Raw genomic sequence first — 16,817 nt, 5'->3', positions numbered from 1 at the left:
GTCATTTCAGGTGACCAGTTTTTCTTATCTTTGTTTGAGATTTTGTTAGTGGTTATTTTGAGTTTAGTTTATTGAGTTGTCCTCTTTTATTGGTCTGCCTATTTAAGGTTTTGGCTTTGTCAATTATTTTTCATATTTTTGGATAGATAAAATCCAATTTTTGAATTAAACACATGTGTCCTATGCCTTGGTCCCTGACAAGCAGTATAAGAAATAAGCGTAAGAAATAAGAACTTTTGAAGCACAAGTAGTTCTTTAATCACCTCAATTACCCTACAAAGAGACAAGATTTATTTATTTATTTTAAATAAATGATTGCTTTTCCGTGGACACGAATTATCACTTTTCCCCTACGTCTTTAGTGTCACTGAACACGCTTTGTGGGTTGCGTCACCATGATAACATGATGATTCCCAAGTTTAAAACAAAGATTTAAAACTTGGGAATTTGTTGAATTTTAATATTCTCTAAGCCCAAGGTAGCATAGTTTTTAATTCCTAAATTTAAACAAGCGACATATTTTTAATTCATTGCGTAGTCGAATTGATACAAGCCATGTGTGAACATCTGTGTATGAGTCTAAATCCACCGCCTCCAACCTCATCATATGGAATTTTTGACATCATTTGGAAAATATTATTTTTATGTCGATGGACACAGATAAGAGTGGATTGATGAAAAGTCCCTCATCTTGGGGGAAAAGGTCGTGATTATTTCCCGAAGTGCGCTGAACGGCTGGCCATCAGTGAAGTGCTAAAGAATTATTTTAAACTAATCTTTACATTGAAGAAAATCGTGTTATAAACTCTGCTTTTTATGTTAGAAACAGCCCATGTTTAATAGCAAGGTTACATATATTTCACTGAATATAATTTACACATTTATCCCAGCTGTAGATAAAGAAATACCATATTTTGAATTACTATTAGCTGTTTTTAATATTGCAAATTTGATTTGACATAGCAAACGATAATTGAAACTATCAGGATGAGTAATCACTGGCAAATCCCAACGAAAAACAACCAAAACATGATGTTAACACTTTCATTGACTTCAATATGTTCATATTTCCAGAAATGCCTCATGCAATACAGCTACTGGCTTTGACTGGCTTTGTTTGTTAATGTTTGTTCATGACCTTATGATATAAAATTAGCCTGAATTGTCATTACACCCATGATGGCATGGAAATTTGAGTATAGAGAAAAAAAACCTTTTAATTGTCACCTTTCTGATGATGAAATAAACAATGCGTAATTTTAAAATTTCCCTTGAACTCTGGCATACCTTAATCTGATGGAGCGTTTTCGCAGTTACCATAGTGACCATAGTAACCCAACATTCACAGCTATGAGAAATTTAGAATCAATCAGTTAGTCTAACCCCGCTAATTGGATGTCTTATCACCGTGGGAAGAAGCCGGAGTACCCTCAAAGAAAACACGCAAACTCTATATAAAAGGAACCCGACCTGAGTCGAACTCAGGAACTCACAAACACAAACGGGAGTTCACGGTGCATTCACGTATCATGCGGCGCTAGGGTTAGAGAGCTAGCCATACAAAGAGAATAATTGATGTTAGTATTAGATTAATATATATATTTTTAGCGCTGTCAAGTTAGCTGTCAAGATAACTGAGATGTTTGAAAACAACTCCAAAAGGACCTATAAATCTCATGTGCTTGTGTTTTTGTCAGTGAAAAACATAAACTATGAACTATGATTAATAAGATAATTTACTAGTGTTTTACTGAATGACTAGCTAAATCAACTTAAAGACTTAATGAATAGGCCTACTGTACTCTTAAAATGAAATGTGCGTCTGGCATAACAACGGAAGCCTACGCTCCAGCGCGGTTCCTAAACGCACCAGAGGTGCCCCGGAAACGTTTTCCAGTATCCGTGTGTTTGTTGTTGTGAATGAAGTGTGAGCATGGACACCTTTGCAGTTCAGGCTTAGGTAGGTGATGACCTTAAATCGGTATATTTTTAAGTTTAAGAAATGGGTGGGCCTGTTTAGTATTACAGGTATCGTACAGTTTAGCATGAACAATTCAGGTTAGCCACAACGCTGCTAACATTAGCTAATTTAGATACAGGACACAAACAGCGTTCAAACACGGCTGAATTAGACAATACTCTTGTGTGTGAGATATTTTATTTTACTTTTTAGATTATCTACCCTATTTATGTTTTAGAAATGGATACCAGAGAATCGTCTTTCGGGTCTTTCCCCCTGTTAGCTTACAAACGCGAACTCTAAAGCTACGTCAAAGCTAGCATCAAAGCTGCAGGATGTTTTTGCAGATTCTCAGTAATCCAGGTCATTGTAGTAGCGCCTGCTTTTAGGACTACTGGACTTCTTCTTAGGTTTTTTAAGATGTTTCACCTCTCATCCGAATTCCTTCTCCAACTCTAAAAGTATGATGGGATATTAAGTCAGTGTTAAGTCAAAGAAACAACCTCAGATTTTAACCAAAAAGAAATAAAACAAGACTACCGTCTTGGAAAAGGAAAAACTCGAAAGAACCTTCTCCAAGCCTAACATCCTAACATTAGAGCACTTCAGACCCAGCAACAAAAATACAAAGACAAACTGGTTCCAATCCAACACCTTAACATGACCCCGGTGTCACTATTAACATGCGTTGGCGTTTCTCTTTAGGTTGATTTAACTGAATCCATGATGAACTTTGACGGTCTTGACCCTGGGATGGGTGAATACTCAGCCAGCCTTCATGGAACTCTAGATGCAGGCCTGGAACCCTCCATGGACCCACACCTAAACCCAAAACTACTCCAGGGTGTGGAGCTATACCCAGAGGGACAGGCTGTGACCGTCCCGGAGCCTGTACACCTGATGGAGGGGATCTTTTCTGAGCTGCACAGTGTAGTTTCAGAAGTTGGCATCCCTGTCACTGCAACACATTTTGACCTGCAGGAGGAAATGCTCTGGATGGGAAACCACAGAGTGAGAACCAGAATTATATTGGAGGACAGATCGTTTCGTCAGCCGTTACACTTTGTAATATTCCTTTTTTGTGTTCTTTTAAGGGTCATGTAACATCATTCTTTGGACCAACAATGGCACGCTACTCTTCTTTCCAAGTCCACGCAACCGATGACATCCGACATATTCAGAGTTTGGAAACAGGCGTGCTGGTCCTCTCTAAATGCAACCTGAGATGTTACACTCGTGGAGGTCTCGTCATGTTTGATTATCCGTAAGAGTTTACTTTTACATTGATTGTTGATATGTTGCACAATATTGGTGAGAAATTAGAGAAAATACAACATTAAGTGTCCTGGTGAAGTTTTCTGCAAAAATACAGAAGAAACACTGTCAGTAGATATTATTGTGAATCCTACCTATCTTAAATAGGGGTGTGTTTTTCCTCTATGTTTTTGTGCTCATAGTGATTGTATATGACATGGAGATATGAAAATATTTTTACGGTTATGGAATTAATGGCCATTTTTGGTGCTTTGCAGGATGGAGGAAGGAGCTGATATGCACAGCCTCCTCATGACTGATAACAACACGCTGCTCATGGGTGGATTGCAAAACTATGTGGCTGAAGTTGACCTGAATACAGTCCAAGAAACTCAAAAAGTAAGACATCAGGCTTGCATTTATCAAGCCTGATATAAGCATAGACCACTGGCACAACATAGCACTTCACAGCGAGTGTCTGACTGTCTGCTGTTTTGGTTGTACTTCCAGTTCACAGTGGAGGTACCTGGAGTGGCAATAATGCGTCAGACCAATCGTTTCTTCTTCTGTGGACACACTTCTGGCAAAGTAAGTCTCATATGATTATATCAGTTTTGAAAAAATATATTTGTTTGTTTTACATGACTCTCACATTTACCCTTCGTTCAAAACAGGTGACCCTTCGTGACTTGCGTACCTTTAAGATGGAGCATGAGTTTGACGCATTTTCTGGCAGCTTGTCAGACTTTGATGTTCACGGAAACCTTCTGGCTGCATGTGGATTCTCCAGCCGAGGCCTGAATGGGTTGGCATGTGACCGTTTCCTCATGGTGTATGACCTCCGCATGATGCGTGCTGTAACCCCCCTTCAGGTGCATGTGGATCCCCTCTTCTTGCGCTTCATTCCTACCTACACGTCACGGCTTGCAATCCTCTCACAGACAGGTATGAACTAAAGAGTCTAGTCAATTTTAGAGTTCTTTAGTCTGATTGCTTGTTAGTTTCCTTGGTTTGTTTGGTCAACATAAGCGAAATACCAAGAAATACCAAGACGAAATTTCGTCATTACAGTCAAATGTATTTTTTTCTCTTTGTAACTATGGTATCATAAGTGAAAAGGGGTTGAGTCTTTTTCCCACCTGGAGTATGTTGTCCAGCTCTTAGTGCTATAGAAGAGTGTGCTCATGACACAAGCAATGTACACAATTATTTTCATTTTAATGCTGTACAGTGAGGCCAGCAAGAGCTGTTGTGGCATTCCTGATGTGTTTGTTCCTCTTTCCAGCTGTTGCACAGGACCTCATGCAATGACTGTATTTTTCTGGTCTTGTATGGTTTTAAGAGCTAAAGCAGAACACTTTGATGATAGGAGTCATCATTTAGTTTTTATATATTATCATTAGGAAAGTCAATAACAAAACTGACATCTGATAAGTAGTTTACCGCAGTCTCTTATGCTTCCAAAAACTGGTACATGTAGCCGGGCAACATGGTTATGTGGGGGTTAGCGCTAGTCCTGGGTATGAATCCGCCTTCTGGCCAGAGTTTGCGTTCTCTGTGGCTCCCTCCTGCAGTTCAAAGACATGCAGTTAGTGGCATTAGGTTATCTGGTGATTCTCAGTTGACCATAGGTGTGAATGTGAGTGCAAATGGTTGTATGTCTCTCTGTGTTGGCCCTGCAACAGTCCGACAGCCTGTCATCCTATGATAGCTGGAATATGCTCCAGCCCCGCTGCCTCGTGATCCTGAATTGAAAGTGCAAGAGAGTGGATGGATGGTACATTTAGCTTCACTATAACCGCCTGTATTCTCTCTTTTTCCAGGTCAGTGCCAGTTCTGTGAGCCCACCGGCCTTGCCAACATGGCAGATATTTTTCACGTCAACACAGTGGGCCAGTTGCTCATGAGTTTTGACGTGTCAACAAGCAAACAAGCCTTAGCCTTTGGGGATTCAGGGGGATGTGTGCACCTTTGGTCCGATGCTCCAGAAGTTTCATTCAACGACTACTCACGGGAGACGGAATTTGCCCTGCCCTGCCTCGTGGACACACTGCCTCAGCTGGACTGGAATCACGACCTGCTGCCCCTCTCTCTGATCCCCATGCCGCTGACGAGCACTGAGCCTCTGCTGTCAGACTGGCCCACTGCCCTGGCTACACCCAGCCCCAGGTAACACAATTATTAACAGTATATACAAAACTGTTGTACTTAAATTAAAAACAAATAAGTCACCAAAAACTGAACTGAAACACACACTCTGGAAAGTAACTCGGATAGAAAACCAAACTGTTTTTGTCTTTAAAAGTTCATCAGGGTCACTATAGTTTATCTCAAATGAACTCCACATTACACTGTCACACTTCTCAAAATACAAAGAAATACATCAAAGGCAGAAAGTGGTTCCAAAAAATACACTATTGCCAAGACTTTAAGTTCCCAGCTGTTTTAGGAATTTATTTAGCCTCGGTGGAAAATTAAACTATAGGTTTATGACGTGTTTTTAAGAAATTTACATTTTCATCAGGAACCTGTGGGCTCGGGGCTGGATGCCACAGACAGAATAAGGAAGTTGGAAAGAATTGAGAGACAGAGTAAAGCATTGTTGACTTCAGTTTTTTAAGGATCGTTTTTCTTTACCAAAAAAAAAAGAAGAAAAAAAGTTTTTAAACAGTGTGGAGAAATATCAAACATTTTCAAGCTTTTCTGAATTTATATGGTAAAACCAAACCAGGAAAGAGAAGCTGGATCAGTGGAGATGTACGATCTCATGCATGACATAACTGTTCATACCATAAACATATTACTTGACAATCTGGAAGTGGTTAATTTCTCTTCTCTGCAGTCATAGTTGATAACATTACCTATGAAAATGATGACATCTGTATTTGAAGCCATATATTACACACTTTATGTGAAGGGACAGAGACACGCCATATTTTATGACACTAATTAAAACATGTAAACTATGGCTTGAAATTGGTTGGATTTCGTGTTCAGATTTTGTAAAGTTTGTGATGCAGTTTTTTTTTGGTTTTTTTTTTTTTTGAACGAATATATTAATTTACTCCTGTTTCACTATTAAAGGCACTTCAGAATGAGAAGCATGGCTTGTAGCTGCCCCTTCCCCCTTTTCCCCTTAACTGCTTTACAATCTAAAACGTGTGGGGGTTTTTTTTTTGGTTTTTGTTTTTTTCTTCTTTTTTTTTTAAACAGACGAGCCCCTCCGGTGGACCCAGAAATCCTCCGCACTATGAAAACTGTTGGCTTCATTGGTTACGCAGCAAATCCTCGTACCCGCCCCAGGAACCAGGCATGTGAAGAACTTGGTTATGCTAATTTAAATGGGGAAAAAAGATTTTTAATTGTCCTTCTTCACAAAATCCTAACAATCTTTCTATTTTAAGGTTGAAAACCAGTTAAACACATGGTTTTTAACATAATTTAACATTTTTTTGTGGTCCCTGTTTTGGTTTCAGGTTCCTTATAAGATTAAAGATGTGGAGCCTGATTATGATAATTACAACCAGGTCCCTGAGTCACCAATAGGACGTGATGAAGAGCCACATCTTTACATGGTGCCCAAAAAGTATAGAAAGGTTGGACTTTATTTCATTCTCGTTCTCATATAGAGATGAGATTTATTGTTGACGTATCACAATCTATAAAGTTTTACTGTAAATTTAGATTTCCAAAACACGTGATGAAGATGTCTTTGTTCTGCTTCAGGTCACAATTAAATACTCTAAACTTGGATTGGAGGACTTTGACTTCAAACATTACAACAGGACCTTGTTTGCTGGCCTGGAGCCACACATTCCCAATGCCTACTGTAACTGCATGATCCAGGTAAGAGACTGAAGATTTACAATGTGTTTGGTAAAAATTTATTTTTTTGATATGAGACATCATCAAGAGTTGCTCTCTGGTTTTTTGTCTTAGGTGTTATATTTCCTGGAGCCGATTCGCTGCCTTGTTCAGAATCATTTGTGCCAGAAAGAGTTTTGTTTGGCCTGTGAGCTCGGCTTCCTCTTTCACATGTTAGATTTGTCACGAGGAGATCCATGTCAGGTAAGTTTTTTCATTCATTTCTCTGAAATAACGATTCAGCCTCTTGGGAAATACAGAACCCTTAAATTGAATCCTCATTTCTTTGCAACTGGACAATAATTTATTATGTAGCTTTCCCAAAGTACCATCTCCTATCATCTTCCTCAAGGCCAGTAACTTCCTCAGAGCATTTCGAACCATCCCTGAAGCCTCGGCGTTGGGCCTGATCCTCTCAGACTCGGACGAGCAAACGGGGAAGGCTAGGCTTGGTCGCTTAATCCAAAGTTGGAATCGTTTCATCCTCACCCAGCTTCACCAGGAGACACAGGAGCAGGAGGGTCCGCAAGCCTACAGAGGTGCTAGCAGCAGGTATAATACATCAGTCTGGATGTGTTCTAGGCTGCTTAGAGAAAGAGCCCTGGGTCTGTGGGTTTCCTCTGGAGCTGGTGTTTCTTCCATCCTTAACATGGTTACTTTACACTTCCCGTCACTGTGGCCTTGGCCAAAGCACACACATATGGGTGTTGTGCCTGGGGACCAATGCTTGGAAATAGTTCAATTGTTATGTTGTCATTATCCTTTGAGAAATTCTCTTTCTGAGTGTGGTGATTGTTCGATAGAGACAACCACATCAAAAAAGGCATCACAATTACAGACATAATTACATACATCTAACAATTAAGTGACAGTAACATTACAAAACACCTCATATCACCTGGATTTATTTAACATCCAGTTTATTGTTACGTGAGACTGTATAAAAGATCAGACGAGTACCTTGACAGGAACTTGTACCTCTGTTGAGAGAAAGTGAATCATTTGCAGGATTCCTTACTCTTTCCCCACCGCTAGTCACTCACAGAGCAAAAACTGCTCTGAGTCTAGAAAGCCCTGCAGTCTTACTGAACATATTTCCAGTCTTATTAAGTTTGTTTATAAAAGTAGAAACCGTTTAAAAGATAACATCTGCGTAACAAATGTGACTGCTCTGTGTTTGTGTTGCAGTTGTCTGGGCTCCTCTGGTGAGTCTGTCATTGGAAAGCTGTTTGGTTGTGAAGTTGAGAACAGTAGTTTGTGTCGCTGTGGCAAAGAAACGGTCCGCTCCTCCCTCACGCTGCTCTTCACCATGCATTACCCCGAGCAGAACACTCAAGGTCAGTTTGAGAGCACTGAGGTGTGCATTTCACACTCATAATATCTCCTCTTTCTTACACGTGTATATATATATCATATGCTTACATTTAAAAATAATAATAATAATGATAATTTTATCTTATCAGTTTCCAATATATGTTTTTTTAATCCTGTATTTAGAAATTTAATTATCTTCCTCTGTATATCCTTTTCCAGAGCTACTATATTTTATTGTTCTGTATTTGTAGCTTTAAATATTTGAATGTCCTCCATTACAGATGGGTAGTTTTAATGTTGAGTGAGCAGTAGGCTATATCTGTTACCAGTATATTCATTTGACTCTGATATTTTTCAGAAAAAACAATAAAGGAGTATGACTTTGCTGAGATCCTGAAGAAAAGCATCTGCCTGGAGCAGAGCACTCAGGCATGGTGTGAAAACTGTGAGAAGTATCAGCCCACAGTGAGTTACAGCTTTTATTCACTCATATTGTCAATACATAACAGATTGTTAGCCATGCTGCAGAGTGATAGTGTGTTTGTGTTACACTGTAGGTGCAGACACGAAACATTCGATGTCTACCAGATGTTTTGGTGATAAACTGTGAGGTGAACAGTGCTAAAGAGGCTGAATTCTGGAAGGTTCAGGCCGAGGTAAGCGACATTGATTCTGTCATTAAAAAGATAAAAATTAAAACCAAGATGGTCTTCTTCAACTTGTTATTAATTACATGAATGTTTTTTATAGTATGCTTTCAATAAAGCCAAGCAGAAAGAGAAACCAGCAAAACCTAAAGAACCACCTCCCATGCCCACTGAGTGGTGCTTAGAGTAAGTAGAGTAAGACCCCTTTTCATTTTAAAGAAATAGTCACACACACACACACACACACACACACACACACACACACACACACACACACACACACACACACACACACACAGCTGTACATTGGAAGGAGCACTTTGAGAAGCCTTAGGGGTGTCAAACATAAGGTTTGGAGGCCTTAGTTGGGCCAGAATGAGCTTGACAAAGACTCCAATCTGGTCCGGTAGACAACTTTGGAAAAATGAAGGTAGGTATAAATTATTGGACTTTTAACTGTGTTTGTTGTGTTATAGTTTTTCCTCCCGATAAAGACCTTCCCCTGTGTCCATTCATACTACACCAAAGTAGTGAGGATTGGATAAACAATTAAATGACAGAAAAGTTTCAGTAGGAAAAAAAGAAACATCAAATATGGGACAGTCTTTTGGCACTGAGCTATCAGATCTTTTTCTGTAATTTTCTACATTGATCATGGAGAAAAACTGAAATGTGCTGTTGAAATTGCACTTCTTTATCTTAAATTGTGATTAAATATGTTGTTGAACTTTACACTTTAAACTTTGTGCAGTGGGGAGGAGATTTGCGGTATGGAGGGCATCACCTTTGACACTCGCACAGAGGATCTGCGGCACATCTGGATCCCCGCCACTCTCAAGATGTCCATCAGCAAAAGTCAAGGACTAGAGATCAGCAGGTGGTCTGAGACCGAGGAGGTGAGGCCTTTAGAGCTTCTTGAGCTAACAATAATTTGAAATAATTTCAGTCTGTAATTTTCCTCCCTGTCCACTCACTGCAGTATCCCTGAGCAGTAAATCTGCTGGCCACACTTAGACATTGTTTTATTGAGCAACTTTGCTGCACTTTTTTCCCCATTACATTTAGTAAGACATCTTTATTCTTTCTTTGTTAAATTTATATCTCTTATTTTGTTTTACTGTACACACACACTTCATTATATTATATATTATGTAACTTTTTATATAGTTTTTTTACAACCCCTGACAAACTGACACCTTATTGATGAGAGAGGGATTTGCACATCCCTTTGATCCAGGGATCTGTTTCATGTTCCAAGGCTAACTGCTATCAGGGCAGGGATAAGAGACTAAGAGAGATGTAGAAAATCCACATTGCCGGGCACTGAGCGGGGCAAAACCTGTAAACAGATCTGCCCCTCTATGGACCCACCACATGCAGGGAGAGACGCTGGGCTCAGGTGCAGTGTGACCTGGGTATCAAGGTATCAAGAAAAGACAGGGGCTTGGATATGTTGACTCGAAGCATCACTGTCTGTTCATTGGGATGTGGAATGTTCCCTCACTGGTGTGGAAGAAACCTGAATTAGTGCAGATGTAGCTGGGGTGGGTATCTGCTTTGGGAAGCTCAGAATAGCATCCCTTTTTTTTTGGTTCTGCGGGCTTCATCTGAGTGAGACTGTTAGCATGTACTGGTGTGGTTTGCAGTCAAGTGGGAAACAGCTGGTATAAGCACCTCCAAGTCACCTATGGTTATTACCAAAAGTGTTAGTTGAGGTGAATGGGTGTAGTCCGGGATGTCTCAGAAACCATTGAAAACATTATATATCTCATCTGGCCTGCTCTCCCATCTGGGGACTTCAGGAGTAACTGGAGAGTATTAGGGGAAAATCTCTGGAATAACCTGCTGCCATATTATTATTTTTTATATATAGCATTTAGCTATATTTTATTTCAATTTTTAGATAATTTTAAACCATTATTGTCTTTAACTTAAGAGTTTTAGATCTCTAACCCCTGTATTTATTTTACTTCATTTTTTTTTCTGTTCATTTGTGCTCCTTTCTGTTTTGGTTTTTTTTTAAACAAAAACAGAAAGATTAGAGTTTGAGTTACTGAGATATTCTATTTTAACGGTTATTTATCTTAAATTGGGTGTACTGTTTTGGCTGCTGTAACAGCATGTGGTTAAAAAAAAAAGTTTATCTTCTCTTTATCTCGTACTTTATCTGTTACTAGTTAAGTGCTGCTGAAGAGGCGGAGGGAGCTTCTCTGTATGACTTGGTGGTCACGGTGCCGCACATCCTGGATGCTCGCACGGGTGGTAATCTGGTTGCACACATTAAAGTGGGTGAGACCTACCATCAAAGAAAAGAGGTGCGTTAGTCTTAGATAAGAAATTGCAGTCTGAGATAAACTCACTTTGAAAAGTTACATTTTTAACATTTAAAATGATTTTATTATTTCAGGGAGTCACACACCAGCAGTGGTACCTTTTCAATGACTTCCTCATTGAACCGATTGATAAAGTAAGGATTTTACTGCTTATTTATTTTTGCTAATGTAAACGTGTGCAGTCACCTAAAGCTATTTATTATTTTATCTGTTGATTTATTGTTTTTGTTTTCAGACTGAGGCTGCACAGTTTGATGTGAGCTGGAAAGTGCCAGCCATTCTGTATTACGCTAAGAGAAACTACCACACCAAATACGACCTCCGCAGTAAGTTTCAGCATAATAAATCTGAAGGTTTTCTTTTTATTGATCTAACTGCTCATGCTCTGCTGTTTGCCTCAGTTAAAAATCCCATAGATGCTAGCGTGCTGCTCACAGAGGCGTCACTGGCTCGGAAGCAGAGGAAGACACATGCCACTTTTATCCCTCTCATGGTCAGTGAGATGCCGCAGGCTGGTGATCTGGTGGGGCTGGACGCTGAGTTTGTAACACTCAATCAGGTAACTCTAACCACAATACCACTGTGTGAAGTAGGGCTGCCACGATTTGTCGACTAGTCACGATTACGTCGACTATCAAAATCGTCGACGACTGATTTAATAGTCGACGCGTCGTTTGAAGCTTTGTAAGAGGAATAAGTGGCAGGATTTAAGAGTGTAATAACGGACTGAAACAGAAGATGGCAGCATTGCATGTACAAGGATGTCAGCTACCGTTAAACCCCGAAGAAGAAGAAGAAGAAGCAGCAGCTGTGTCCCAGAATTCATAGCGCAGCCCAGCTCAGTTTCCAACAATGGCGGCAGCTAGTTAGTTTTAATATTACTCTTATTATTCTTTCTGGGTCACAAAATAAACGTTTAACATATTTTCAGGTGAGAATGTAGCTGTGTAAACCTCAAATATCTGCTCAGTTTACCAGGACACCACATATTTTCAAAAGCGCTCCGACGTTTTCAGAGACGTCTGTTACCCACTAGCTCGTTAGCGAGCCGGGGGCTAGGCTCACTAGCGCCCTGAGAACACCGGACTCCCCGCAAATCGTTTTCAAACCCACCGCCGTCTTTCGCTACTCAGGTTAAATATATATGAGTCACTTAGATAACTTAAAATGTTATTGTTTGGCTTTTTTTTTTTAGTATTTTATTTGTTCCTGAGTAAATCAGTTTGTCTGAGATTAAAGTTATAGTTTTTACACAGCTGAATAAACGTCAAGCAGACAGCTGATTATCAGAAGTGTGAGATGCTCCAGAATATACTCCAGTGTCCTGTTATATTTTAGATAGCAAGGAGTTTATTAAACTTCACCGAAACAATCTGCAAATTTCATTAAAATTTAATAAACTATCATCTTGTCTTTATTTTTAGTTAGCACAGACCTTACACACTTAAAGCTGTAAGCTAATGATAGTTATATAAAAGCAGATGCTGCTGGTGCAATAAGCTGTAGTTTTACGTCTAATGGATTAGTCGACTAATCGCAAAAATAATCGGTGACTAGTCGACTATCAAAATAATCGTTTGTGGCAGCCCTAGTGTGAATACATTACCCTGTAAAACACTTGTAACCACATTAATCGGGTTGTCGTTGCTTGCTTTACCGTATTAAAAGATCCTTCCTCTTCATTCCGCATACTTCTGCTTTGTGTGGCTTTGAATTTTTTTTCTGATTTTGGATGAATTTAATTCAAAACCCATTCAAGTTTTATCCACCCACTCCATTACAACATTCCCCATCTTAAAGGAGAACTATTCTAACCATAATGCACTGGTGTTAACTTGAAACTGAAAATAATATATTGTGTGGGATTTCAAAGGAGTGAAATTGCCAGATATTTGTCACATTGTTTTGTGGTTAGTGTAAACACTTTGATAATAAAGAGGAATCCATGGGATTAAACCACTTCTGCTTTTCCTGTAGCAGTGTGACTTCAAAGCGCAGTGTACTCTTTGAAGTTTTTGTTTGGAGTTGTTTACCTGCGAAAAGCTGACAATAAAGTCTACACAAATCTCCATGACATGGAAATTTACAGTGACCTGGAGACATCAGGCCCTTTTTAATCATGATCTGATTATGATTTGTATCGTCTTATGTTAAACCAAATAACTAAAAAAAAAATTGCTTCCAGGTTGAAATCTATAACACTAAATATTAAGTATTACCTGTAGCTGATGACCTGGTTATGAGGAAAAAGTGTTACAGAAAGAATAGGATTAGAAATGAGTTCATCAGAGGGGCTGCTCAGCCACGACAAAGTTAGACAGGCAAGACTGAGGTGGTTTGGACATGTGCAGAGGAGGGATGGTGGATATATTGGACAGCCTGGTGGAAAAGAGGAAGGCCACAGAGGTGGTTTATGGATGTAGTGAAGGAAGACATGGTGGGTGTTATGGGTAGGGTGAGATGGAGGTGACCCCTAAAGCCTGCCGATTGAAGAAGAAGGTGGGAAGACATAATCTTTCATGATAAAAAAATATTATAGACATTTACAGGGAGCTCTTTGTCACAACAGACTGGTCATAATGGTTAACTCATGAAACTAATCCAGGTGTCCAGTTAATAAGGTTAGTAATATGTGCTCTCCTAGGTTAGACTGTGTTAAATGGAATGCTTTTTACCCATAAGCAGTAAAAAGCTGATGTATTATCGTGAAAAGGTACTGGGTTCGAGTCCACTGACAACCTGGAGTCTTTCTAAAGTAATCTTGTTGTTATTAAACCCAACTCTTTAATGTGTGCGTCTGCAGGAAGAAGCAGAGCTACGCAGTGATGGCACCAAATCAACCATTAAGCCCAGTCAGATGTCTGTGGCCAGGATCACCTGTGTGAGGGGTCAGGGGCCCAACGAGGGGGTCCCCTTCATCGATGACTACATCTCCACTCAGGAGCAGGTGAGAAGCTGCAGAGAGTATGATTACATAATGTTTAAAGGATCCACCTGCTAACTGGTCAATTTGTTCTTCCAGGTGGTCGACTATTTGACACAATACTCTGGCATCAAACCTGGAGACCTGGATGCCAAAATATCGTCTAAGCATCTGACCACTCTGAAGTCAACCTACCTAAAGTTGCGCTTCCTCATTGACACAGGAGTTCGCTTTGTAGGTCACGGCCTACAGAAAGATTTTCGTGTCATCAACTTACTGGTATGTTGTTGCTATAAACTAGTGTGTATAATTTAGAGCTCAGTAAAGTCAAATTTAGTCATCTCACAACTTTTAGAGTGATTAGATGTGATTTTTAAGGTTTTTCTTTTGTTTTTTAAGGTTCCAAAAGATCAAGTTGTTGATACTGTCCATCTCTTCCATTTGCCCCGCAAGAGGATGATTTCTCTTAGATTTCTTGCCTGGTATTTTCTCGGTAAGTCAAGGTTAAAATATAGAGCTTACTGTAAAAACAAACAAATCAAAAAATGTACAAAAAACAAAGGTTAGTAGTTAACACATTTGGCGATGCCGTGGTGCAAGGGACCAGCTGACATTAGCATTTTCTACAAAAGCCCATGAGCCTTACCTGCAACTCACGTCTATGTACAGCATTAAAGTCTTTGCATTCAATGATCTTCAGACATACAGATGAATGCCTCAAAAAATAATCCTGTACTTTTTATTTAATTAAATTAACTAATTCAAATATGTGTGAGTTTTCCTTTAAATCTTGAAGTCTTAAACCAACCAATCAAAAAATTAATAAATTAATAAATAAAATCACAACTTCCAACATACACACAGTGTAAAAAAATCCCAGATGGTAGCAGATTACAGTACACTGATGTATGAGTGTCGGAGACCTTTCTGTCAAGGTTATAGACACATTTCAAGCTGAAACACTTAAAAATGTATAAAGATAATCATTTTATTTCACTCGTTATCAATAAATGTAATTCTCTTCTGAAATCTGAAGATAACAGTTTACCTTAACTCATTTCTGATTGTTTTCTTCTTGATGTCCACAGACCTCAACATCCAGGGGGAAACCCATGACAGCATAGAGGATGCACGCACTGCCCTGCAGCTGTACAGGAAGTACCTGGAGCTGAGTCATGGCGGCGGGAATGATGAAGTGAGGAAGGTCCTTAAGGGACTCTATGAAAAAGGGCGCCAACTGGACTGGAAAGTCCCGGAATCGGACACAGGAGATGGTCAAGGTAGCCCAAAAAGTACGAGACTGCGCTGAAGTAGACGCAGACTGATTTTGACGTCGTGTGAGTTTAGATGACAGGGGTTAATGAGAGACATTGTGAATGGATTGAATGCACTCTCCTTCCTTCCACAGGTGCTGCTGTGTTTCCCTCTGTGATGGGGCTGTGAGCAACACCGTGACCGGGAGATTCTCTTGCTTATTTTCTTCAGATGTGTCACATTTTATACTCGTTTGCTTTGTGTACAGTTTTCATGCAGGTATGTCTGCATCTGTAAACGGACTGAGTCAGTGACTGATCATTTTTAGTCATGAATAAATTTGGGCTTTTTAGGTCAAAGGTTTTCAAAAAAATTGGTTTGTATTTTATCTTTTTGAAACATTAAATAAAAAAGATTTTTGTTGCTGTAAACGAACGCATCCTGAGCGTGTAAGATGCTTTTTTTTATACCGGGAAGTGGGAAATGTACCGTAGTTTTCGGGTCATAAGCCGCTACTTGTGAACACTGCGGCTTATACTGACGTGCGGCTAATGCATTTTTTTTTTTTTCATGTGGCCAAAAACATTTTGCCTGGTAACAGTAGACCAATAAAACTGATAAGTAGTGTATATATACGGTATATATTTTTACCGGTTGTTAAGAGATGTTTTAATGTTGTTTGTGCACTGTTCCGTAAAAAAACCATAAGCAACGTAATTTGTGTGTTACTGATACGTACGTATACTTAAAGGTAGCCGTGTTACAGGCGCTGTTCGAGGAAAAAAAGCATTTGCAGTATGTATTTTTGTATGTTACCATAACGTTTATGTTACCTTACGGATTAAATTAAACTTTAAAAATCCTCACATGTAATATTTCTGTGTAAATATCTTTTATTACAAGTGAATTAAAATCCGGTGCGGCCTGTACAAGTATGAAATTGATTTTCTTTCTAAAATTAGAGCATGCGGCTTTTAATCAGGTGCGCTCTGTAGTCCGGGAATTACGGTACATGAATACTTGTCAATCTTGATTAAAATCGAATAACCCAAACTCTGTGACTGTTCAGAGAAATCTATTTACATCTAACAATGACTTTAGTTTGGTCTTTTCCCTATCCTTCTGTGAAATCTGCTATCATTGTTAATTTTCCAGGTAACTTCTGGAAAATAATTTAAATGATTTCTTACAAATCTCAATGCAGAACTATTTTTTCTTTTCCTGTTTTAGTACAGTTTGTTCTGCTAAAGTATGAAAAAATGTATTCA

The 16,817-nt window shown here is 39.3% G+C and overlaps 1 protein-coding gene across 2 annotated transcripts; it reads left to right on the top strand.

Annotated features, from left to right (window-relative positions):
• Positions 1–1,870: 1,870 nt before the first annotated feature.
• pan2 (poly(A) specific ribonuclease subunit PAN2) lies at positions 1,871–16,594 on the top strand. Of its 2 annotated transcripts, none has more exons than XM_085393751.1 (26): positions 1,871–1,960; positions 2,666–2,971; positions 3,055–3,224; positions 3,493–3,613; positions 3,725–3,802; positions 3,889–4,159; positions 5,038–5,383; positions 6,428–6,524; positions 6,691–6,810; positions 6,941–7,060; positions 7,154–7,282; positions 7,431–7,630; positions 8,267–8,415; positions 8,751–8,857; positions 8,950–9,048; positions 9,143–9,225; positions 9,791–9,935; positions 11,217–11,354; positions 11,447–11,506; positions 11,608–11,698; positions 11,774–11,931; positions 14,176–14,319; positions 14,395–14,574; positions 14,695–14,788; positions 15,384–15,575; positions 15,704–16,594. In XM_085393751.1, exons 2-26 carry the CDS (start codon positions 2,684–2,686, stop codon positions 15,736–15,738), a joined length of 3,615 nt encoding a protein of 1,204 aa, XP_085249877.1. In that variant the 5' UTR covers positions 1,871–1,960; positions 2,666–2,683; the 3' UTR covers positions 15,739–16,594. The 2 variants fall into 2 exon arrangements, with proteins under 2 accessions (XP_085249877.1, XP_085249876.1); XM_085393750.1 differs by having other exon boundaries at positions 15,384–15,587.
• Positions 16,595–16,817: the final 223 nt, after the last annotated feature.

Source organism: Rhamphochromis longiceps, linkage group LG20 (assembly GCF_057381845.1).
Source record: "Rhamphochromis longiceps isolate RC_006_pf linkage group LG20, R_longiceps_female_GT1.1, whole genome shotgun sequence".
In the NCBI taxonomy this organism is placed as follows: domain Eukaryota; kingdom Metazoa; phylum Chordata; class Actinopteri; order Cichliformes; family Cichlidae; genus Rhamphochromis; species Rhamphochromis longiceps.
The sequence above is the reverse complement of the archived record's forward strand: the minus strand, read 5'-3'. Positions and strand labels throughout refer to the sequence as shown.